Raw genomic sequence first — 26256 nt, 5'->3', positions numbered from 1 at the left:
AGCGCTTAGCACAGTGCTCTGCACACAGTAGGCGCTCAATAAATACGATTGAATGGATGAATGAATGAATGAATGTGGGAGAGGGGCGCGTGTCTACCCCGGCACTTAACAAATACCTGTATATATGTTTATAGATATTTATTACTCTATTTATTTATTTTATTTGTACACATTTATTCTATTTATTTTATGTTGTTAATATGTTTTGTTTTGTTGTCTGTCTCCCCCTTCTAGACTGTGAGCCCACTGTTGGGTAGGGACCGTCTCTATATGTTGCCAGCTTGTACTTCCCAAGCACTTAGTACAGTGCTCTGCACACAGTAAGCACTCAATAAATACGATTGAATGAATGAATGAATGAATTTGTCCAGAATGGTATTTCAAAAAAATGCCACGGATTAGAAAACCTAGTAGGTAGTTTTTTGTAAAGGTTTTCAGGCTTTGTAAGCTTTGTGAGGGCTCTTTCATAGACCTGATCATCTTCTATCTGCCCCATGGCTTAGAACACGACACGACAAATAGTGAAAGCTTGATAAATGTTATTATTATTATTATTATTATTATTATTATTATTACAAGAACCTGACAATGTGCGTAAAAAAACCAAAGGCAAATAAGTTAGAGTTTCATTTTCTCTGCCTCAGGGTGGCAATATTTCCTAGTGACTGATTTTGATTTGCCTTGAGGGATTGCAGGGAGTGCAATTCCGTGTCCCAAATTCCGATTCCACCAAGATTCACTTGGATAAGTGGTAATTTGATTTTAAACCGTCTATCCTGTCTAATGGTTGTCGAATTTTTCATTCTGCGGATGGCGGATTCCAAACCTCAGGAATATATTGGAACCACAGGAGAGCAAGCTTATTTAGAAGCAAGTCCGGGGCAGAAAATAGGGCTGACGCTTGAATGAAATATTATCTAAAATTCAAAAGCTTTTTCAGTAATGCAAGCGAAGGAAGAGAGGAAACTTTTCAGTCCTCACGCCAGACGTTGGGCCTAATAGGTATTCATTCATTCATTCAATCGTATTTATTGAGCGCTGACTGTGTGCAGAGCACTGTACTAAGCGCTTGGGAAGTACAAGTTGGCAACATATAGAGACGGTCCCGACCCAACAGTGGGCTTACAGTCTAGAAGGGGGAGACAGAGAACAAAACAAAACATATTAACAAATGGAGAAGCAGTGTGGCTTAATGAAAAGGGAACAGGCCTGGGGGGTCAGGGGACCTGGGTTCTAATCCCAACTCCGCAACTCGCTTGCTGTGTGACTTTGGTCTTAGTTTTATCATCTTTAATACAGGATTTAGCCTGTTGGTCTTAGTTTTATCATCTTTAATATGGGATTTAGCCTGTGAGCCCCATGTGGGACAGGGATTACGTCTGAATGATGTCTTGAGTCTGTGCCAGCCCTTAGTGCAGTGCTTAGCACATAGTAAGTACTTAATATGTATTTCAGTTAGTATTTTGGGTGCTGCAAAGTGCTACAGGTCTACCCTTTCTGTACTTCCTGGGATATGACTGAAGTAATGGGGTTTTATGAATATGGGACACACTGCTGTCCGTCAACTTTGGGGAGGAAGGAGATTCCAGGATAGGGGGACAACTTGGGAAAGGGTTTGAAAGCTGGAAAAGCAGAACTGATGTTCATTTAGAAGGTTAATTTGGGAAGAGTGCAAACGGGCACGTAGAGGACGAGGAGGGCTGGCTGGGTAACATGAAGCAAATCAGTTAAGGGCCTTGAAATCTCACTGTGGGCAGGGAATGCGTCAGTTATATTGGTGTATTGTACTCTCCCAGGCACTTAGGACAGTGCTCTGCACATGGTAAGTGCTCAATAAATGTGACTGCTTTGATCGATTGATTGAAGCCACGTGCGAGGCGTTTTTTTTTATAGAGATGCAGAGGGACGTGGGAAGCTCGTGGAGGATTTTGATGAGTGGGGAGATGCGTACCGAGCAGCTCTTAATAAAGACGATTCAGGAAGCAGCGTGTGATTCAGATGGGTTGTGAGAAGTCATAATAATAATAATAAAAATGGCATTTATTAAACGCTTACTATGTGCAAAGCACTGTTCTAAGAGCTGGGGAGGTTACAAGGTGATCAGGTTGTCCCATGGGGGGCTCACAGCTTTAATCCCCATTTTCCAGATGAGGTAACTGAGGCCCAGAGAAGTGAAGTGACTTGCTCAAAATCACCCAGCTGACAATTGGCAGAGGCAGGATTAGAACCCATGACCTCTGACTCCAAAGCTCGGGCTCTTTCCACTGAACCACGCTGTACCTCGAGGAAAGAGGACCAGCCAGGGGGCTGATGCAACAGTTCAGCCATAGTAAGACAAGCGTGTGGACCAGAGCAGTAGCTGTTTGAATAGGGCAATAATAATAATAATAATAATAATAATAATGGCATTTATTAAGCACTTACTATGTGCAAAGCACTGTTCTAAGCGCTGGCACTGTTCTAAGCTCCGAGAATAGACAGATCCAGGATCTATTATGCAGGAAGAGCTGGAAGCTATGGCAATCGCTGAAATGTAAGGTTGAACAGAGAGGAATCTCGAAATACACCACGACTGGGGGCTTCTGATCCAGGGAGGATGGTGGTGTTATCAACAGAGATGGGGAAGGAAGGAAGCGGTCTGGGAATTTGAGGAGTCATCGTTTAGACGTACAGAGTTTGCGGCGTCATCCGGGGGAGACGGCCTAGGGATAAGGGAAGAGGCAAAATTGGAAGTTAGATTCATTCATTCATTCAATCGTATTTATTGAGCGCTTACAATCAATCAATCAATCAACCGTATTTATTGAGCGCTTACAGTGTGCATCACTGTACTAGGCGCTTGGGAAGTACAAAGGAGAGGTCAGGACCAAAGGGGTGGATCTGGGAATCACCTGTATGGAGCTAGTAGCTGAGACAATATAAGTAGAAATCCCTACCATTGGATTCAGGACGTTCAATAAGCTCTCTTCCCTTTAGGGATCTTCACTGCTCTCCCGCTACAACCCAGGCCACTCACTTCCCTCGTACTCATGGAGAAGCAGCGTGGCTCAGGGGAAAGAGCCCGGGCTTTGGAGTTGGAGGTCATGGGTTCAAATCCCGGCTCCCCCACTTGTCAGCTGGGTGCCTTTGGGCAAGTCACTTCACTTCTCCGCACCTCGGTGACCTCATCTGGAAAATGGGGATTAAGACTGTGAGCCCCCGCCGTGGGCCGACCTGATCACCGTGTAACCTCCCCAGCGCTTAGAACAGTGCTTTGCGCATAGTAAGCGCTTAATAAATGCTATTATTATTATTATTACTATTGCTTCATTCTCACCTCACCCATCATTGACCCGGTATTCATTCCCTCCCTCCTGTTTGAACTCCCTCCATCTTCATATTTGATAGATCGCCATCTTCCCATCTCCAAAGGTCTCCCCATCCTCATCGATCTACTAAAATTATTCCTCCTTCGTGAGGAGTATCTGTACCACCACATAATCAATCCTCAACCGCCTCATAATCCGCCCCTCTAAGCAATTAGGCACCCCCCAACGCTGATAATAATAGTGGTATTTGTTAAGCGCTTACTATAATAATAAGAATAATGATGGTATTTGTTCATTCATTCACTCATTCATTCATTCGTATTTATCGAGCGCTTACTGTGTGCAGAGCACTGTTGCAAGTGCTGGGGAGGTGATCAGGTTGTCTCACGGGGGGCTCATACTTTTAATCCCCAGTTTACAGATGAGGTAACTGAGGCCCGGGGAAGTGAAGTGACTTTAATGATGATGATGATGATGATGATAATGGCATTTATTAAGCGCTTACTCTGTGCAGAGCACTGTTCTAAGCGCTGGGGCAGTTACAAGGTGATCTGGTTGTCCCACGGGGGGCTCACAGTCTTAATCTTAGTCTTAGAGAAGCAGCGTGGCTCAGTGGAAAGAGCCCGGGCTTGGGAGCCAAAGGTCATGGGTTCAAATTCTGGCTCTGCCACTTGTCAGCTGTGTGATTTTGGGCAAGTCACTTAACTTCTCTGTGCCTCAGTTACCTCATCTGTAAAATGGGGATTAAGATCGTGAGCCCCACATGGGACAATCTAATCACCTTGTATCCTCCCCAGCGCTTAGAACAGTGCTTTGCACATAGTAAGCACTTAACAAATACCAACATTATTATTATTATTATTATTAATCCCCATTTTACAGAGGAGGTAACCGAGGCACAGAGAAGTCAAGTGACCCGCCCAAAGTCACCCAGCTGACAATTTGGCAGAGCTGAGATTTGAACCCATGACCTCTGACTCCAAAGCCCAGGCTCTTTTAAGAAGTGAGTTCCATGTGGGTGCTGATTATCTTTTACCTACCCCAGCACTTAGTACAGTGCTTGGCACATAGCAATTAACAAATGCCGCAATTATTATTATTATTTATTATTACTATTATTATTATTCACTTGTGCCTATTTTGCAGATTTACTTCTCACTCTCAATTATGATATAATATTCCTCAATTTACAGACAACTTCCTCCCCAGTTACACTGAAGGCACTCTGAAGGGCAAGGATTACATCTTTTGTATATATCCCCGGGGCCGTGTTTCCATTCCTTCAATCATATTTATTGAGCGCTTACTGTGTGCAGAACACTGTACTAAGCGCTTCTGCACACCAGGTTTTGTTTGGCCCAACAGGTACCCCGTACTCACTGGGTACACCAACCCTGTAAATGACAGCGTTTCAGAACACGGTAATCATCATCAATCGTATTTATTGAGCGCTTACTATGTGCAGAGCACTGTACTAAGCGCTTGGGAAGTACAAATTGGCAACATATAGAGACGGTCCCTACCCAACATCATCATCATCATCATCATCAGTCGTATTTATTGAGTGCTTACTATGTGCAGAGCACTGTACTAATTTGTAACAAGTAGAGGGATAAGTAGACGCTGATAAACAAAAACATGAAATTAAACATCTCTTTACCATTCCATTATCTTCAGTTTGGAAAACAAAAAAAGTCGCAAAGAAAAATACGATTCCATCGAAGGCACCCAGAAAGGTCCGATATAGGAGAGGGCTCCACTGCAGCATAGCATCAGCAGAAATTTTCGTATACAATGACGGCATTTGTTAAGCCAAAATCACACAACTGAGCCGGGATTTGAACCCATGACCTCTGACTCCAAAGCCCCGGCTCGTTCCACTGAGTCACGCTGCTTCCCTGATACCTATCCTATCACTCAGTCGCTTTCGCCACCTGCAATGGAGTCTAATACCTGTCTTCCCTAGATCGAAAGCTTCTCGAGGAAAGAGGTCGGATCTTCCAACTCGGTTGTGGCCTTTCCGGGGCTTAGTACAGTAGTCCAGTGCTGGGCACAAACTAAGCACTCAGTAAGTAGCACGGAGTGACAAACCTCCTGAGAGAGTGGAAAAAGGCAAAAAAGTAGGGATTCAGAGCGTACGAGGAGTCAGAAATGGAAGCAGAAAATGAAATTAAAGCGGCATGTTGGCCTGGGAATCAAAGGTCGTGGTTCTTATCCCCGCTGTGTGACCTTTGCCAAGTCACTTCACTTCTCCGCACGGCTTAGTGGCAAGGAGTCAGAAGGGCTTGGCAGTCAGAAGACGTGGGTTCTAATCCTAGCTCCGTCACTTTGCCGCTGTGTGACCTCAGGCAGGGCGCTTAACTTCTCTGTGCCTCAGTTGCCTCATTGGTAAAATGGGGATTTAGACGGCGAGCCCGATATGGGACAACCTTGTATCTGTCCCAGCGCTTAGAGCAGTGCTGGGCACAGAGTAAACACTTAATAAATACCATGATCATTATTATTATCATTCTCTGTGCCTCAGTTACCTTATCGGTAAAATGGGGATTAAGACTGCAAGCCCGATATGGGACAACCTTGTATCTATTCTAGCGCTTAGAGCAGTGCTTGGCACAGAGTAAACACTTAATAAATACCGTGATTATTATTATTATTATTCTCTGTGCCTCAGTTACCTTATTGGTAAAATGGGGATTAAGACTGCAAGCCCGATATGGGGCAACCTTGTATCTATTCCAGTGCTTAGAGCAGTGCTTGGCACAGAGTAAACACTTAATAAATACCGTGATTATTATTATTATTATTATTATTCTCTGTGCCTCAGTTACCTTATCGGTAAAATGGAGATTAAGACTGCAAGCCCAATATGGGAAAACCTGATTACCTTGTATCTATCCCAGCACTTAGAGCAGCGCTTGGCACATAGTAAGCACTTAATAAATACTGTTATTATTATCATTATTATTATTATTCTCTGTGCCTCAGTTATCTTATCTGTAAAATGGGGATTGGGGCTATGAGACATGGGACTGTGTCCAACCTGATTATCTTATATCTACCCAAGCAAATAGAATAGTGCTTGGCCCATTCATTCGTTCAATTGTATTTATTGAGCGCTTACTGTGTGCTAAGCAGTGTACTAAGTGCTCGGAAACTACAATTCAACAACAGAGACAATCCCTACCCAACGACTGACTCTTAGTGTTTAACAAGTACAATAAATATTATTATTATTAGTTATTAAACTGAAAAGGAGTGGTCAGAGGGGTAGGAGGAGAACCAAGTTAGTACCGGAGCAGCAAAACTTAAGACTCACAGAGGTTTGAGGAAGCTGGAGTCGTTTGCATTCATTCATTTATTTATTTATTTATTTATTTATTTATTTATTTATTTATTCATTCATTCATTCATTCATTCTTAGTACCGGAGCAGCAAAACTGAAGACTCACAGAGGTTTGAGGAAGCTGCAGTAGTTTGCATGCATTCATTCATTAATTCATTCATTCATTCATTCATTCATTCATTCATTCTCAGTACTGGAGCAGCAAAACTTAAGACTCACAGAGGTTTGAGGAAGCTGGAATAGTCTGCATTCATTCATTCATTCATGCATTCTTAGTACTGGAGCAGCAAAACCTAAGACTCACAGAGGTTTGAGGAAGCTGGAGTAGTCTGCATTCATTCATTCATTCATTCATTCATTCATTCATTCATTCATTCTTAGTACCGGAGCAGCAAAACTTAAGACTCACGGAGGTTTGAGGAAGCAGGAGTAGTCTGCATTCATTCATTCATTCATTCAATCATATTTATTGAGCACTTACTCTGTGCAGAGCACTGTACTAAGCGCTTGGGAAGTACAAGTCGGCAACATATAGAGATGGTCCCTACCCATCAATGGGCTCACAGACTAGAAGGGGGGCGGAGGGGTGTCCAAAACACTGCAGCATCCAAAATATCTGAGAGGATGGTTAGGCGGGTTAGGGGAGAGTCTAGCTCGCCGAACTTCACTTAAGGGCAAGGGAGGTAGATTCGGTCATCGTCCGCGTAGAGGTTGCTGTTGAAGCCGTGGGAGCGAAAGAGATCCCATGGGAATGACGATAAAGTGAGATGCTAAGTGGATCTAGAATGGAGTCTTAAGAGAAATCCACCATCTAGGAAGAGCCTGAAAAAGTGACAGAGAAGGAGCATTCAGAAGCTAGAAAGATCTGCATCGGTAAAACCAAGGGAAAATAGTGCTCCCAGGAGATAGGCATGGTCCACAGAGTCCGGGCGATCCACGAGGTCGTAGAGAATTAGGATAAAGTCCACTAGATTTGGCAAAGCGATCACTGGTGATCTTAGAAAGACTAGTGTAGAGTCAAAAAAGAGAGAACGGATGAGAGGAATTAGTGGCAACAGAGGTTTGCAACCTGCTCAAGGAGTTTGGCCAGGAATGAGAGCAGGAAGACGAAGGAATGGTTAGAAGGTGGAGAGGGATTTAGAGAGGGACTTTTAGGATAGGAGAGTTGTAAGCAGGTTTTGGAACAGTTGGAATATGATTGGTGGAAAATGAGGGGGTTGAAAGATGTGTGGACGTAAGCGAATGATTTAGTACATTTGTTTATAGGGACCGTCTCTATATGTTGCCGACTTGTACTTCTCAAGCGTTTAGTACAGTGCTCTGCACGCAGTAAGCGCTCAATAAATACGATTGAATGAATGACTATGTTGGATATGTATATTTGAATTTGCAATACACAGTATAATTCCAAGGGTAACTCCTTCCTTTCAACCTTCTTCTAATATTTTATTTGTATGAGTGTTTGAGTGTAGACTTTATATTCACTCATTCATTCATTCATTCAATCGTATTTATTGAGCACTTACTGTGTGCAGAACACCGTACTAAGCGCTTGGGAAGTACAAGTTGGATGGATGCTCTAAGTAGGTTGCTTTGTAGTAAGCAGGCTCAGTCCGTTTTTCTGGGGATTACACTGGTTTTCACAGGATGGATCTCTGTTTAATTGTGTTACCTGCATCTCTCAGCAATAAAAGATGCAATAAGCAATAAGCAGTAAGTTCTGTTGTACTGTTGGCGTTCACTTTGTGAGTGGGTACAGATTGGAAGTGGTATGAATCCTCAGGCTCGAATTTCCCAAATGGCTTTCGTTCATCCTTTGCGTGTTGTGTGAACTTTCTAGTTCAGTGGCACTTAAAATCAATTACGAATGGAGACACTAAGTCCGCCAAACCCCAGGAATATATTGTAACCACGGGAGAGCAAGCTTATTTAGAAGCAAGTCTGGGGCAGAAAATCGGGCTGACGTTTGAAAGAAATATTATCTAAAATTCAGCAAGGAATGATCCACATTTGGTATACCCAAACCATGGCTTCTCTACATCATTTACTAGTTGTGAAAGACTAAAAAGTCCTCATTTCATATATCCGCATATGAATTTCCATCAGGTATTTCAAACACGTCAGAAGATACGTGAGACAAGTGCAACCAAAATGCCTTTCTCTTATTTCAGAAGTGGAAGGAAGTGTTGATTACGAGCTGATGTTTAACAATTCATTGAGGAAAAAATAAGCCATTGGAATTTACTTTTCCAGTCTCTTATTTTTATTTTTGTTTATTTTTTTCAATAGTTCAGCATGCATGCCGACTCCCATTGAAATCTCCTGGATTGATCTGATAGTCGTATTTTGGAGTGGGTGTGATGTGCTTATTCAAATCTTTATAATGATGATGGTATTTGTTAGGCGCTTACTATGTTCCAAGCACTGTTCTAAGCACTGGGGTAGATACAAGGTAATCAGGTTGTCCCACGGGGGCTCACAGCCTTAATCCCCATTTTACAGATGAGATAACTGAGGCACGGAGAAGTTAAACGACTTGCCTAAGGTCACACAGCAGACAAGTGGCAGAGTTGGGTCTAGAACACGCAATAAAGAATGTTTTGTTCCCTCCATTTTTATTTGAATTAATGGGGAATATGTACTTATGTTGCTAGTAAAGTGTTTTTTTCCTTCTAGGGACAGTCAGTTAGTTCCTTAATTATTTGGGCAGTCATGGGAGACCAGTGAATAAGAGTTTATTATCATTATTATCAAATGTCGTCAATTTGTTTCCTATTCATAGCAACTCCGTTGCTATATTTTCCCCAGAACGTCCTGTCTTCTGCCATAATCCGTAACCTCATTAATGGTTCTTCCATTATCATTATTACGGTTTCTATCCATCTAGCTGCTGGTCTGCCTCTTCCATGTTTTCCCTGTCCTTTTCCTACCATTAGCATCTTCTCCGGAGAATTAGTTCTCCTGACGACGTGTCCAAATTATGCTTGTCTAAGTTGTGTCATTTGGCCGGCCAAAGACCACATTGGTTTAATTTGCTCCAAAACTCATTTGCTTGTTTTTCGGGCAGTCCACGGTATTTGCAAAAACCTCATCCAATGACACATTTCAAAAGAATCGATGCTTTTTCTACCGTTTTTTTTTTTTCACTGTCCAGTTTTCGGTTCCAAACATTGTCACTGGAAACACCATGGAAACACCATAAAATTGGAGAAGCAGTGTGGCTCAGTGGAAAGAGCACGGGTTTTGGAGTCAGAGGTCGTGGGTTCAAATCCCGGCCATGCCAGCTGTCAGCTGTGTAACTTTGGGCAAGTCTTCTCTGTGCTTCAGTTACCTCATCTGTAAAATGGGGATTTAAACTGCGAACCCCCTGTGGGACAACCTGGTCACCTTGTATCCTCCCCAGCGTTTAGAACAGTGCTTTGCACATAGTAAACGCTTAACAAATACCATCATTATTATCAGTATTATAGAAGTGACAATTTGTATTTTTGTAGCAATTGTTACATCAGCACGTTTCACGATTTTTTTTCCGTGCCCTTCATAGCAAATCTTCCTACAGTTAATCTTGGGCATATTTCTTGGCTCCTTGTATCTTTATTATCGACTATTGATCTCGGGAGAGAAAAACGTCAGCTTCTTCATCTGTAAAATGGGGATTCAATACTCGTTCTCCTTTCCTGCGAGCCCCCTGTGGGACTTGATTCTCTTGTGTCTATCCCAGCTTAGTTCAGTGCTCAGCACATGGAAAGCATGTAACAAAGATCACAATTGTTATTTATAGTATTATTTTGATGATGCTATTACAGGGCTATAACGTTGTTTACAGTTCAGCGACTGAGCCAGTCATATTCCCTTCTCAGCCACGGAATCAAGATTGGGGAAGGCGCAGAGTCTTATTTTTGTCCGCAGCGGGGGCAACACAACTCCCCCTCTCAAAACCAGAGATCTTTGCTTACGCTACATGTGTTTGCCTGTATACGTTGGTATGCACGCCTAACGGAAAGATGGTTCTTTGATTCAGGTTAATGAAGTGTATCTTTAAAAAAATCCAAGTTTGGAATAGCAGTCCCCCTTTTCCCCCCATTGATTCTACAGAGGAGAGCACTGAGGACAGCCTCTGAAAAACTCAGGAATAGATCTTCATTTTCTACAAATATGGTACACAACACTCCGGGAACTCGCGTGAACAGATACATCGGTCGTTTGATAGAGGCTCGGCAAACGGAATCTGAAATGGCGGACTTGAATTTCTTCACCCTGCAGTATAAACACACTGACCGTGAACGTAAAGTAAGTGAATCTGGAACTTAATTTCAACACAGATGTACATGTATAACACATATAGTGTAGCACAGCATTTGTGTAGCCCTTACGAGTTTCTCTCTCCTTCTTTCTTGTGTAGCCATTACAAGTTTCTCTTTCTTTCTTGTGTAGCCATTACAAGTTTCTCTCTCTTTCTTTCTGGTTAAATGGAAAGAAAATCTGGACTCCATCTCGAGAATTCCCAGGACTATTTGATTTTTATGAAAATCCATTTGGGAGGTATTCGGTATAAGAAATAGCCCTGCTGCTGATCCAGTGGGCAGAGTACAATTCTGATGGGGCTATACCATTAATGGCGAAGGCTTCCCACCCAAGAAACTCTCTTTCTGGAAGATGGACAGGCCGAGCGGGACGTCTGAAAAACGGCTGACTGACACAGGCAGCAGTGACCTTAGTGGCTAGCAAGGCCACGGTGGTACCAACTTTATATGGTGGGCACGTCAGCCATAAATGGCCCCGTGTGTGAAATTCCTCACAGGCTGCAGCAGGAATATGCTGTCAGGGAAGAGAATGTGTGAGTGGTTTGGCTCATACCACTATCACTGCACTCAATTCCTCCGCACGGATTCCCTGTCCGGGAGTCACAGACAAGGCCTGTCCATTCTTCCTGATAAAAGTCGCTATCAGTATGGGCATGATTCCCACTATAAATGACATTTTACTGACATAACCTTCCCCCCACGCTGACAATTTCCTTTATTTCTTTCTTTTTCAGTATCACCAGCTTCAGGATGAGTATTTCATCAGTGCCGTAGTTCTTTCGCTGATTCTAACTGCTCTGTTTGGCCTTCTTTACCTTCTAATAATTCCACAGTAAGTACCATTTTTCATCTTTAATTCCTTTCAAAGCCCTACAGGGATTTTTCACAAACACAGAGATCGGCTCTCTAGGCTTTGATTTTGCAAAGGAGTGCTAAAAATGGAAATGTGACCCCACCAAAATCTATTTTTCAGCCTGCTAGGTATTTGCTAGGTTCCATAATTTCTATAGTTAAAATCTCCATAACCTCAAACAGAGCTGAGGACATATTTCTCTCGTTATGTAGCCCCTGTGAGGGCCGAGGACCATGTCAGATTTTTCCTGTAGTTTATTTGCCTCCCCACCGCTTAGTAGAGTGTTTTGCACACAGACAGCACTGAGCAAATTCCACTGAATGAATAGGCATCACTCATTAATTCCCTAATATGTTATTACAAACACCTCAGAATGTTATTAAGACAACAGACTGTATACAAGGTAATCAATCCTTGAGACACAAACACTATTTTGCAAAGTGTAAGAAAGATGGTCTTCAAGGACCTTCCACATTCTGACTCTTATTCCCCAGATTGAGCCGTGATTCCCTCGATTACCCAAGCCCAGTTATTGCCAGTAGAGATAGGTAAGAGAAAGTTAGGTAAAGAGGGGCATAAATTGCTTTCCAAGTCAGTCAATCAAATTCATTACGTGCAGAGCACTGTACTAAGCACTTGAGAGAATGCAGTACAGCAGGATCGATAAACATGTTCCCCTCCCACAAAGAGCTTAAAGACTAGAGGGGGAGACAGACCTTTTTAAAAAAGAAAATTACAGATAAGAACTTTAGTGCTGCAGGGCTGAGGGTGGGGTGGTTATCAAGTGTGGAAAGGGTACAAATCCACGAGCAAGGATGACACAGAAGGTAGAGGGAGGAGGGCAATTGATGGGTTAGTTGGAGGAGATGTAATTTGATTAAGGCTGTGGAGGTGGGGAAAATGATCGTCTGGCAGACGTAAAGGGGGAACGAGTTCCGGCCAGAGACAAGGCATGGGCAGTGCTCTGCACACAGTAAGCACTCAGTAAATACGACTGAATGAACAAGAGGTCAAGCAGTGAGATAGATTCATTCATTTTCATTCATTCAATGGTATTTATTGAGCGCTTACTGCGTGCAGAGCACAGTACTAAGCGCTTGGGAAGTACAAATCGGCAACATATAGAGACGGTCCCTACCCAACAACAGGCTCACAGTCTAGAAGGGGGAGACAGACCACGAAACAAAACATGCAGACAGGTGTCAAAATCGTCAGAACAAATAGAATTACAGCTGTGTGTGTTAAAATGGATCTGTTTATTGTTATATTGTACTCTCCCAAGCGTTTAGTACAGTGCTCTGCACGCAGTTAGTGCACAATAAACGATGACTGAATGAATGAATAATTTTAAACGTAAGAAACAGAAGCACTGTTTTCTCTGGAAGCCTTCACTTCTGGAATTTGTTGATTAATTTGGTTCAGCAGAACCAAAGTTTGCTTAATTTCAGATTAGGGTAAATGCCAACTCTTAGTTTGACATATTCAATAACTTTTTTTGCTCTAATTCTTGGAGGGTGGTACACTTGAAGGCGAAATTTAAAAACCCGAATATGAGGGATTCAATCTAATAATCAAGGAAGGACAACTTCAGGTACAGCGAGTCGGTTGGCATGACAGGAGTGAAGTGAGTGTGCTGATTTGGAGTAGAGAATCGGTCAGATCAGCTAGGTGGAAAATGAATAAGTGCTTTGAATCAATCAATCAATTAATGGTAATTTTTTGAGTGCTTACTGCATGCAGACACTGTGCTAAGCACTTGGGAGAATGCAAGCCAATGGTAAGGAGTTTCTGTGGGTAACTGCTGCAAATTCTTGAGGCATGCAGAAACATGGACTGAACGGTTTCGTAGAAAAATGATCCGAGCAGCATAGAGAAGTATGTTATAGAGAAGTAGAGAAGTTATAGAGAAGTGGGGAGAGACCAGAGGCCGGGAGGTCGGGATGGGGACTGATGCAGTAATCAAGGTGGGATAGGATCGGTGCTTGGATTAATGTGGGAGCAGTTGGGATGGAGCGGAAAGTGATGTTGTGAAAGTTGAGTGGGATTTGCTGACCGAATATGTGGGTGGAATGAGAGAGATGATTCGAGGAAAACGCCAAGGTGATGGGCTTGTGAGACAGGGAGGAAAGTGGTGCCGTCTACAGTGATGGGAAAGTCAAGAGCAGCATGGCTCAGTGGAAAGAGCCCGGGCTCTGGAGTCAGAGCTCATGAGCTCAAATCCCGGCTCCGCCAACTGTCAGCTGTGTGACTTTGGGCAGGTCACTTAACTTCTCTGTGCCTCAGTTACCTCATCTGTAAAATGGGGATTAAAACTGTGAGCCCCCCGTGGGACAACCTGATCACCTTGTAACCTCCCCAGTGCTTAGAACAGAGCTTTGCATATAGTAAGTGCTTAACAAATACCATCATTATTATTATTAAGAGCGGGACCAGGTTTGGATGGGAAGATGAGGAGTTCTGTTTTGGGTAAGTTAAGTCTGTGGTGGCAGTGGGACATCCAAAAACAATATCCTGAAGGCAGGATGCTGCCCCCCAATCTCATCTATCTCACCACTAACACTTTCCCACATCCTCCTTCTGGCCCGGAGCCCCCTCCCCATCCATACGCCAGACCCCTGATCTCCCCACTGTCAAATAATAATAATAATGATGGGATTTATTAAGCACTTACTATGTGCAAAGCACAATTCTAAGCGCTGTGGAGGTTACGAGGTGATCAGGTTGCCCCACGGGGGGCTCGCAGTCTTAATCCCCATTTTACAGATGAGGTAACTGAGGCCCAGAGAAATGAAGTACAAGACGATCGGGCTGTCCCATGGGGGGTTTACGGTCTTAATCCCCATTTTACAGATGAGAAGTGAAGTGACTTGCTCAAAGTCACACAGCTGACAAGTGGTGGGGCCGGGATTTGAACCCGTGCCCTCTGACTCCAAAGCCGGTGCTCTTTCCACTGAGCCACGCTGCTTCTCTGGAAGATCACATCTTCTCTAAGGGGTCTTCCCTGATGAGAAGCCCTCCTTTCCCCCATTGTCTCTCTTCTACAATGGTCTTGCACTTGGATTTGCTCCCTTTATACACATGATATTCATCCCACCCTCAGCCCCGCATCACTTATGTTCGTATCTGTAATTTATTTATTTATATCAATATCTATCTCCCCCTCTAGTCTGTAAGCTCATAGCAGGGAGGGAATGTTACCTTTCCAGATCAGGAGGTCTAGGCTTAAAGAACTGAGGAATTTTCCTAGGTACTGTGTCTTGGAATTAGGGGCAAAGCGCGAACCGCCTCGTACATGGTTTTTGGCTACAAAGTCTAAGGCCTACCTGGACATGAATGCCTTTTTTTCTTTACTTGAGGCTCTATTTTCTCACATAGAATTTTTCATTCATTCAGTCATATTTATTGAGCACTTACTGCATGAGAGAGCACTGTACTAAGCCCTTGGAAAGTACAATTCAGCAACAAAGAGAGACAATCCCTGCCCACAATGGGCTCACAGTCTACAAGCGGGTAGACAGACATCAAATGTTGATGTGTTACTCAAACTTTATTTTAAAACACAATAAAATTTTAACCCCCTAGATAGTAAGCCAATAAAGTAGTCTTCTCATAGCCATTTAACTGAACAATGACTATAAAGTCAACATGTTTGATAAAATGGTTAAAAGAAGTTGCACAGATTCAAGAATGTTCACACGAACAACCCACATTCGTAAACTCGTAGGAGAAATAAGGGATAGGAGAGGGAATTAGAGAAGCTCACCTTCTCTCTGGAATCCTGGAGTGCTTCTCATTCTACCCTACATTTGGGAAGAAAGAATTTATTTCATTGTGAAGCAGGATGGAGAGTGGTAGTCGGAATGGAGAAAAGGAGAAAAGGAGAAAAGGTACAATGAGCAGGCTTTATTCCAGTCAGCAAACTGGGTCAAAACCTTAAATAGGTCAAATTTAGCTTTCTTTTTACAGCAGTTCAGGGTGAATCGTCTATTTTTGACTCCCATATGCCTTTAAGATTCAGGATAAAAAATTGCATCTACACTGAAATGAAAAGAAAAAAAATCTCCATTGAGGTGTATTACCCCAAATGAAAGAACCAGCTTTAAAATGATCTCTTCAGGGTAGTACTGAAATTAGTTTTATGGTACTGAGTTTAGGAATTTATATTCATTCACTCATTCAAGCATATTTATTGAGCACTTAATGTGTGCAGAGCACTGTACTAAGCGCTTGGGAAGTACAAGTTGGCAACATATAGAGAGGGTCCCTACCCAACAATGGGCTCACGGTCTAGAAGGGGGAATGATTCCAATATCAAAGAAGGAAGATTTCGATATCCATTCCTGCCGTTCCAGTTAGTAGACCTAATAACACTGTTTATGCACCACTAGTTTCAATGCACTGTGATAAATGCTTAGAAAGTACTGGAATTTCCTGACCAGAATTCACTGAACATATTGTGGCTGGATCTTACTAGAGTCCCACACATGCTACTTATTAAATATAATGATTGATACAATGTGCAATATAAATGTATTGAGTAATGAATATAATACTATTACTAATAATAATAATGATGGTGTTTGTTAAGCGCTTACTATGTGCGAAGCACTGTTCTAAGCGCTCGGGGGGATACAAGGTGATCAGGTTGTCCCATGTGGGGCTCACAGTCTTAATCCCCATTCTACAGATGAGGTAACTGAGACCCAGAGAAGTTAAGTGACTTGCCCTTGGTCACACGGCTGACAGGTGGCCGAGTGAGGATTCGAACCCATGACCTCTGACTCCAAAGCCCATGTTCTTTCTACCGAGCCACGCAGCTACTCATAATTTCTTTGTTTTTTCCTAGGAATACCATAGTCCTTGTCCTCCTGGTGTTCTGCATCTGTTTTCTTTTGGCTTGCATTATGTATCTACATATCACAAGAGTGCAGGTATGTATACCGTCACGTCTTTGTGATTTGTTTTAGTAACGTCTGAGCCTCTTACCCTTGAATCGTAGACAAGATCATCTTCAGAGGTCATCAGATTCAACTCCCTGCTTCCAGGCAGGGCAAGAACTCAGTCATCCTGCTTTTTTTTTAACAGTAACTGAGCAGGGAGACTCCACATCCTGATATCAAGATATTTCCCTTAGGCCCAACTAGGATCTCTTCAGTTGGAAGTCCATTTCCTTTGGCTTAGCTCTCAGTGACTGTGGAGAATGACTAGTTAGGATCCTCCTGGTGAAAACCCATCCATAAACTTAAAGCACAGTCATTCGTTGGTTCATTGTCAGTCGTATTTATTGAGCGCTTCCTGTGTACTAAGTGCTTGGAAAGTACAATTTGGCAACATATAGATGCAATCCCTACCCAACAACGGGGTCACAGTCTGGAAGAGGGGATTCTAGCAAGTGAAACCACAGGGCTGCCGACAGCCCAGTCTTAGATTCTGTGGGGCCTATAGCATGTAGCTTCAGCGGAGCGGGAGGAAGGACAGACAGCGCAGAGCTTGAGAGAAGAGAAGAGCAGGGCGAGGGGAAGGGCTGTTTCTTCTTCCATCTCTGGCAGTCGCTCAGCCTCAGTTTCACATTAGAGCTGACGATCCTGGAGGTTGCTCGCAGAATCCCACTTTGCACGGATTTCCCCTGGGAAGCAGTTTCTGACAGCAGCACATGTTTCCCCTGGGGATTAGCCGCAAACAACAACAGAGCTTCCAGAGTGAAGTCAGATTCCGGACAACTGACAGAAGCCCATCTCCTTCTGCCCTGGGTGGCTAGAGGGGATGACATCTGGGTGGTGAGATTGAGTCTGAGAGAGAGAGAGAGATAGGGGGAAAGAAAGAGAGAGTGAGTGTGTGAGAGAGAGAGAAAGAGCATGAGAGAACATGTATCTCATCACAAAAAATAAAATCTTGAAGCCTGTAAGTTTCTTTACAGCGAAAATATGCGCAGTCGAGGATTTATAGTAGAGGTTTGGTTTTTGTAGGATTAATCAGGCCGTCTGCCTATTGCTCAGCTATTGTCCAGGAATGCTGATAGCTCTGTGCTATCCCCTTTGCCCACCTTCAGCAGGATGGTGGGATACGGCGGAGCTGAAAATCGAAGCTACCTGTCCATGAAATGAATGGGCTGAGAGAATGGATCACTGGGTGGGCCGGGAGGCACAACTCTGGAAAGTCTCTCCTTGCTCTCCCGGAGCTCTCGTCGAAAACATGTGGCCCTGAAGACTTGCTTTGCCTCGTGCAGATTCACAGTACTGTCCCCCACAGATTTAGACAATGATAAACAGATTATAAATCTGTTTAATCTACCGTTGGCATTTGTTTGACATCCGAGGGAGATAAAAGCTCAGAGTCCAGGCTGGCAGTATTCCAGTTCACAATCAAATGAGGCCAAAATCCAGTTCGCATCACAGAGGACAGGGTAGCGAGCCGTATTCATTCATTCATTCAATCATATTTATTGAGCGCTCACTGTGTGCAGAGCACTGGACTAAGCGCTTGGGAAGTACAAGTTGGCAACCTATAGAGACGGTCCCTACCCAACAACAGGCTCACAGTCTAGAAATGCCAGATGCATTTAATGGATAGATAAAGATGGATAGAGAAACAGCGTGGCTCAGTGGAAAGAACACGGGCTTTGGAGTCAGAGGTCATGGGTTCAAATCCCGGCTCTGCCAATCGTCAGCTGTGTGACCTTGGGCAAGTCACTTAACTTCTCTGGGCCTCAGTCACCTCATCTGTAAAATGGGGATTAAGACTGTGAACCCCCCGTGGGACAACCTCATCACCTTGTAACCTCCCCGGCGCTTAGAACAGTGCTTTGCACATAGTAAGCACTTAATAAATGTCATCATTATTATAAAGAAAAGGAGAGTGGGAAGGCGTTTCTGGTTTATAGGTTTTTTGAGAATTTAGTACGGTAAATTATAAAGTTAATCTTTCTGAACACTATATATCCTCAACGGGAATAATTATGATTAATTCAAATCGCTGGACAGTCCGTATTTGTTTGACTGTTTGAGCCTTGTGAATTCAGAATTGTGCTTGCTACCACTCCCCGTGACGTGTACCATGGAAAAAGGAGACCAGCTTGCTCTAAGCGAGGCCCGTTTAATCCCATTCCCTCCTGGGAGGGCTCAGCACACGGCCGCCGGCCTGATACAGAGTGGTCCATGTACCAAGAGTGGGGCATTTACACGGATGGGATTTTAACATGTCTGTTCGTTTGCATTAACCCACCCCTGGCTGACACAGTCATCCCTCCTTGGCCTTCCCAAAGACGCTCCCATGGGAGTGAACCCTCATCAATCTCCGGGCTGTCAGTCGGGCTACGGGACTTCTCTTCGCCGCTAGAACTGGGAGTTGACATCGCTCGGTCTCCAGTGGTCCCTGGTCATCGCTTTAGTCCCTCCTCCTACGGTCCATTGATAATAATAATGAGGGCCGGATCGGCCATCTTCAAACCATATCGCCTGTTCAGGGAGGAGTAGGGGGCACCCCCAAAATACCAAGGCACTGGGGACACGTGGGGTGCTGGGGTCAGTCACCAGTTGTGATAGGGCAGGGGGTTGAATGTGTCATGCTTTGACAGTGGGCTTCAGGAGCAGGAGTTAGGGATGGGGGACATGCCATGATCCCTGGGTGTTGGGGCTGGGTGAGTGGGAAGGGGGCAACGGTCCTGGGCTGCTGGAACCAGTCGGACAGCTAGGCTGGGACCCAGGACTTCCTGGGACCCAGGAAGGGGTCTCTGGGGTGACTTAGGCCTCACTGGGTGCAGCAGATGAAAAGGGAAGGGAAGGGGTGGCATCAGACGGTTGGAACCCCCTCTCTGTACCGAGGGACTCACTTTGGACCATGGAGACGGCAGTGCAGCTTGAACCTCCCTCCCCACACTGCGGAGCTCAATCTGGACCATGGCTTGGAGCCGGAGACAGGGGAAGACTAATTACAGTGGCCTGGAGACATCCTGTGGCAGTTAAAGGCTTAATAATAATAATAATAACAATAATAATTTTGGTATTTGTTAAGCGCTTACTATGTGCAAAGCACGGTTCTAAGCGCTGGGGAGGATACAGGGTGATCGGGGTGTCCCATGTGGGGCTCACAATCTTAATCCCCATTTTCCAGATGAGGTAACGGAGGCACAGAGAAGTCAAGTGACTTGCCCAAAGTCACACAGCTGACAATTGGCAGGGCCAGGATTTGAACCCATGACCTCTGACTCCAAAGCCCGGGCTCTTTCCTCTGAGCCGCGCTGCTTATAATATTATTATTATTATGTCATTTATTAAGCACTTACTACATGCAAAGCACTGTTCTAAGCGCTGGGGAGGTTACGAGGTGATCAGCTTGTCCCACAGGGGGCTCACAGTCTTAATCCCCATTTTACATGAGGCCCAGAGAAGTGAAGTGACTTGCCCAAAGTCACACTGCTGACATTGGGCAGAGCCGGGATTTGAACCCATGACCTCTGACTCCAAAGCCTGTGCTCTTTCCACTGAGCCACGCTGCTTCTCCGTCATTTGTGATAGACACCACTCTCCCCTCCTTCAAAGCCTAATTCCTAAGGGTCATGGGTTCAAATCTATGTGTGGGGCTCTGTGTTAGAGGCAGCCCGGAGAAAGAGCCTGAGGAGGGGGCAGGGTAACAATGCTTTGGTGGGGTAACAGCACTTACAACAGTGCTTTGCACATAGTAAGCGCTTAATAAATGCCATCATTAATGCTGGTCTATCAGCAATTTCCTTTTCATCCACTCATTCATTCATTGGATCGTATTTATGGAGCGCTTACTGTGTGCAAAGCACCATACTAAGAGCCTTTCCTTTTCCAAGTCTTGAAGTGGGTTTCACTTGTACATATAGAAGATTGTCATGAGACAGCATTTCTAACCCAGCAAAATTCCATTTACATTTTAGTGAAAACAAGTTAAAAAGCAGGAATTACCCAAGCCTCCATCTTATTCTCTTATAATTTTAGTATCTGAAAATTGTTTGCAAATGCATACTTTCAAAATCTTGGCTGGCTCTTTAGTTTATTTTGAAATGAAACAAGCCACACATGTTGATTCGTTGCTTTTTCTCTCCGTCGCTACTGTGCTCAGCTTCACTGGGCAAAACCGAACATCTATTTGAAAAACCCTTTTGCATTGCAGTGACGGAGGCTTTTCAACAAAAGTTTTGTTGAAGCTTCGTCACTACTGTGCTCAGCTTCACTGGGCAAAACAAACATCTATTTGAAACACCTTTTTGCAATGCAGTGACGGAGGTTCTTCAACAAAAGTTTTCTATCAAGTCCTTACAAATTTGCTATAATCCATTCCGGTAGTTTTGTGCTCCTGTTTCGACCTGTCTCCCTCATGATCTTCAGCTGCTGCTGAAGCTGCTGCTTCATTCATTCAGCTGCTGCCTGGTCAGTCATTTGATTTTTCGCTTCACTAGCTATGTCTCCCAGGACGACTCTCCATCCTTTAAAACCCCATCAGCCTACGGTGAGCTCTCCAAGGAGGTGCTCATGATGACAATGCTTCAAGGCAAGGCACAAGCTATAAAGATTCTGGATGCTTTCCAGGCCTTTTCTTAGTTGGAAAATCCCCTAAAGCCACCAGCTCAGGCAGCCGGAGGTGCACCAGAGTTAGTAAGCCCTCATTTTATTCATTTTAAGGAACGGGGAGGTTTTTTAGGGCTTATCATACTGCAGCCCCAAATGTTCCCTTCCCCTCCCTATTGCTCTCCCTTCTATTTCTAGATTAGCTCCCAAGTGGCAAGGGAATTATTAAGGAATAAGATAGCCTGTCTTCCTTCCGGAGGCTGGTTTTCTGAGAGTTCCCCTTCCCGGGCTACTCTATCATTTAATAGTGTAGTTTCCAATGAGCGAGCACTTCAGATGCTCTTTTCTTAAACCTAGACTCTTGGATTAGAAACCTTAACTTGGCTCTAACAGTGAATTGAACAGGGACATTCTTGATTAGCTGCCAACTGTAAATAAAATCTGGTTTCCAAAGGGCCTTGCCCTTAATCTGACACATAGAGCTCAGTGGTAAAACCCTTTCCCACATTTCCCCAGTGCCTTTTTATTTCTCTGCAAGTATTCCTGATGGGTTTCCTTATTATTCATTCATTCATTCATTCATTTAATCGTATTTATTGAGTGCTTACTGTGTGCGGAGCACTGTGCTAAGAGCTTGGGAGCCTGCAATATAAGAAAAAACAGATACATTTCCTGCCCACATCGAGTTTATTTCAATGATGTTATTTGTTAAGTGCTTACTGTGTATCAAGCGCTGTTCTAAGCACTGGGGTAGATATAGATTAATCAGTTGAGAAGCAGCATGGCTCAGTGGAAAGAGCCCGGGCTTTGGAGTCAGAGGTCCTGGGTTCAAACCCCGGCTCCGTCAATTGTCAGCTGTGTGACTTTGGGCACGTCACTTCACTTCTCTGTGCCTCAGTTCCCTCATCTGATTCAGACTGTGAGCCCCACGTGGGACAACCTGATCACCTTGTATCCCCCCCAGCGCTTTGCACATAGTAAGTGCTTAACAAATACCATCTCATTTATATATATTATAGTCCCTGTACCACGTGGGATTCGCAGTCTAAGTAGGATGGAGAACAGGAATTGAATCCCCATTTTACAGAGGAGGAAACTGAGACCCAGAGGAGTTAAGTGACTTGTCCAAGGTCACACGGCTGGCATCTAGTCGAGATGGGGTTAGAACCCAGGTCTTCTGATTCGCAGGGCTGTGTTCTTTCCCCTAAACCATGCTGCTCGTTATCCGTAAATGATCCGGTTTACAATTCCCTTCTGTGCGCTGTCTGTCACAGAGAAGTGTGTCCCCTGACTGCAGAGGGAACGCCACTTTTGGGGGTCCTGATCTTTATCCCCAATGTAGAGGATGTCTTCTTCAAAGACCACTAACCGCAGCTGATCGAAAATGGCTGCTCCTATCCAGTAGTTGCCCACTCTCCTTTAGCTGAATCCCTCCCGTGAGTTAAAGTATAAAAAGTCACTCATTCATTCACTGCCTTTATTGAGTGCTTACTGTACTAGACGCTTGGGAAGTACAAATCGGCAACATATAGAGACGGTCCCTGCCCAACAATGGGATTCATTCAGTCGCGTCTATTGAGTGCTTACTGTGTGCAAAGCACTGTACTTAGCACTTGGGAGAGCTTAGAGAAGCATCGTGGCTCAGTGGAAAGAGCACGGGCTTTGGAGTCAGAGGTCATGGGTTCAAATTCCAGCTCTTCCTCTTGCCAGCTGTGCAACCTTGGGCAACTCATTTAACTTCTCTGTGCATTAGTTACCTCATCTGTAAAATGGGGATTAAGACTGTGAGCCCCCTGAGGGACAACCTGATCACCTTGTAACCTCCCCAGCGCTTAGAACAGTGCTTTTCATGTAGTAAGTGCTTAATAAATGCCATCATTTATTATTATAATTTATCTGTGAAATGGGGATGAAGACTGTGAGCCCCCCGTGGGACAACCTGAGCACCTTGTAACCTCCCCAGCGCTTAGAACAGGGCTTTGCACATAGTAAACACTTAATAAATGCCATCATTATCGTTATTATTTTTACAGTATAGCAACAAACGGACACATTCCTGAACACAACAACCTCACAGTCTAGAGGGGGAGACAGACATTAATATAAATAGTCATTTTCTAGCATTATTGAATGTATCAAAAAGGAAAACTTTTGGTCACTGAATTGGAATTGCTACATACGTTTCTTTAATACAATCATATCGTTCCATATAAACTGTTTCTTTAAAAATCTGACATCAACCTTTAATTTCCATATTTTACCCATAGATTTAAACAGTTTCTCTGGCCTTGTGAGTCTCTGATTAAATTAAATTTGTTTTAATTTTAATGCAAAATTTAGCATCTAGACCAGAATAACAAATGCAAAAATACTTAGTGAACTGGGACAAAACTCTCCCTGAGGCCTTAGTTCCATTCCTTGTTGTTGTTTTTTTAAAAAGGTAACACTTAGCATGATATGATTTCAGTTTATGCAACTCTCCAAGTACCTCATTTATTTCCAGGTCTTGAATTATAGACTGGAAAGAAGATCATTCACTACAGTATGGCTTCATAAATTCAGAAGAATTATAAAAGTTTCAGAGGATGAAACTTTTAAAAAATGTTATATCAAATTACCGATAGTTTCCCCGAAGTCTAAAACGTTCTCTAAATGTCCAGCACTTCTCTGACTGCCATTGTTTCCGTTCAGTCTCACGGTTAATTTCATAGCAGTTGCATGTGAATTTCAATATTGCAATATTGAGGTATGGAATGAAAATGGAAAATAATTTGGTAAGCAATTTAAAATATCACAGTGGAAGCAATTGTCTTTAACTTCAAATAATTGTAGAACTGTTAGAAATGTACCAGTACTTTATTCATTCATTCAATCGTATTTATTGAGCGCTTACTCTGTGCAGGGCACTGTACTAAGCGCTTACACTTGAGAAGCAGCATTGCCTGGTAGAGAAAACACAGGCCTGGGTGTAGGAAAGACCTGGATTCTAGGGCTGGCTCTGCCACTTGTCTGCTGTATGACCTTGGGGGAGTCACTTCCCTTCTCTTTGCCTCAATTACCTCATCTGTAAAATGGGGATTAAAACTGTGAGCCTCATGTGGGACGTGGACTTTGTCCAATTTGATTAGCTTGACTTTACCTCTATGCCCAGCACCTAGTAAGCACTTACCAAATACCATTAAAAATAAAACAAAACACTGCCAAAAGCGAAAACATAACACACGTAGGATAACGTCTAAGAAAATTGTCTTGTTCTTAGTGGCAGGTTATGCATTCGACTTAGCTTCAATTCAAGCGCGATTCAAGCGCTTAGTACAGTGCTCTGCACACAGTAAGCGCTCAATAAATATGATTGATTGATTGATTGCCTTATGTTTCAAAATATTCCAAACTGTTAAATTCGCAGCAGGTCCTGAGTGTATTGTGTGAGGTTTTACTTGATTTAATATGAAAGGTGAAGAAGGATACAGGAAATATTTAGAAGTTGTGTGGCAAATATGCCGGTGCTCAATAAATGAGGACTGATTAAGACATTCCCTGATTGCATGGGTCTCTACTGGTTTGCCCACTTAATTAGGAGAATTTGATGAGCTATTTCCTAGGCTGCCCTTCTACGATTCATAACTGGGACTTTTGTCAGTGAAGCACAATAATGACATAAAGAATTAGTATAAATTTGATGGATACAGATCAAAGGGCAAGAAGGGCAAGTGGGAAGAAGCCCTTTTCTTGACAGGAAGAAACCTCATGCAGGGGGCTTCACCTGACACCACAGCAAATGTGACTGCACTGTCAGATTTCTCCATGTAAGAAGGTCTGCGGTTGCCTAGTGAATGCCATATTATGCTAGCAGTGGGGTGAATTACTGAAGTCATAGTCCACGGATTAGCTGAGAAACCTTAGACAACCTGTTTTATTTTGCTACTGTTCTTTTTGTACCACTCCCCTACGGAGAGAACATATGCCATGGATGGCTAAATCCAGTCAGAATTGAATAAAATGTGCTGAAATTTCCATTTAGTTATATTTCAGTTGCACAAAAAAATTGCGATCGTTCCCAGAAAGCAAATATTTTATCAGTCAGTGTCAGATCAAAACCACAAAGAATTAATGGGACTTTGAATGATTAGGCCAGGTCTCACTTTTTTTTTATGGTACTTCTTAAGCCTGTACCTTTGGGGCCAAGCACTGGGGTAGAACAGTGCTTTGTGCATAGTAAGCGCTTAACAAATGCCATCATTATTATTATACAGAGTGATAAGGTCGGACACAGTATCTGTCCCATGTTGGGCTCACGGAATAAATAGGAAGGGAGTGAGCGCTAATCCCCATCCTACAGGTAAGGAAACTGAGGCCCAGAGAAGCTAAGTGACTTTCCCAAGGTCACACAGCAGACACATGGTGGAGCGGGGATTAGAAACCAATTCCTCGGATTTCCAGACGTGTGATCTTTCCACTAGAGCACACTGCTTCATTGCCAAATAACTGCTGATACGGCTCAATGTGCTTTTTAACTTCTGGGATGAATTTGCTATGATGGCCGTTATTAATAATAATCATATTAATTATGGTATTTGTTAAGTGCTTCTTGTGTGCCACTGACTATATTAGGCACTTGGAGTAAGAGAAAAGATAATCAAGTCGGACCCAGTCCCTGTGTCTGGTGTATCGAACCATCCTACCACATTTATCACGCACTTATTATTTAAATTAGATGAAAGGACAAAGTTGTTATAACAATGCCCCATTTGTTAGTATATTGCTCTGTCTCCTCTGCAATTCTCAGAGAATAAATCACACACAAATAATATGTGAATCATCTTGTCCGAGCATGTAATTAAACGTGAGTAGCACGGAATTTTCGTTCCAAAGAAATCCTTGAATTGTTTGGGTTCTTATCCAACTGGGAACAGGAGAA

At 43.4% G+C, this 26256-nt stretch overlaps 1 protein-coding gene across 1 annotated transcript in view; it reads left to right on the top strand.

Moving 5' to 3' along the window:
- ADCY1 (adenylate cyclase 1) overlaps positions 1–26256 on the top strand; it is a 424494-nt gene that overhangs the window by 288421 nt on the left and 109817 nt on the right. Inside the window, exons 9-11 of the mRNA XM_038760089.1 lie at positions 10747–10941; positions 11690–11787; positions 16655–16739. Of these exons, the coding sequence (XP_038616017.1) occupies positions 10747–10941; positions 11690–11787; positions 16655–16739 (378 nt within the window). The remainder of the gene's footprint in view (positions 1–10746; positions 10942–11689; positions 11788–16654; positions 16740–26256) is intronic.

The sequence above is a fragment of the Tachyglossus aculeatus genome, chromosome 18 (assembly GCF_015852505.1).
Source record: "Tachyglossus aculeatus isolate mTacAcu1 chromosome 18, mTacAcu1.pri, whole genome shotgun sequence".
NCBI classification, from domain to species: Eukaryota; Metazoa; Chordata; class Mammalia; order Monotremata; family Tachyglossidae; genus Tachyglossus; species Tachyglossus aculeatus.
This window is presented reverse-complemented; position numbering and strand designations above follow the sequence as displayed.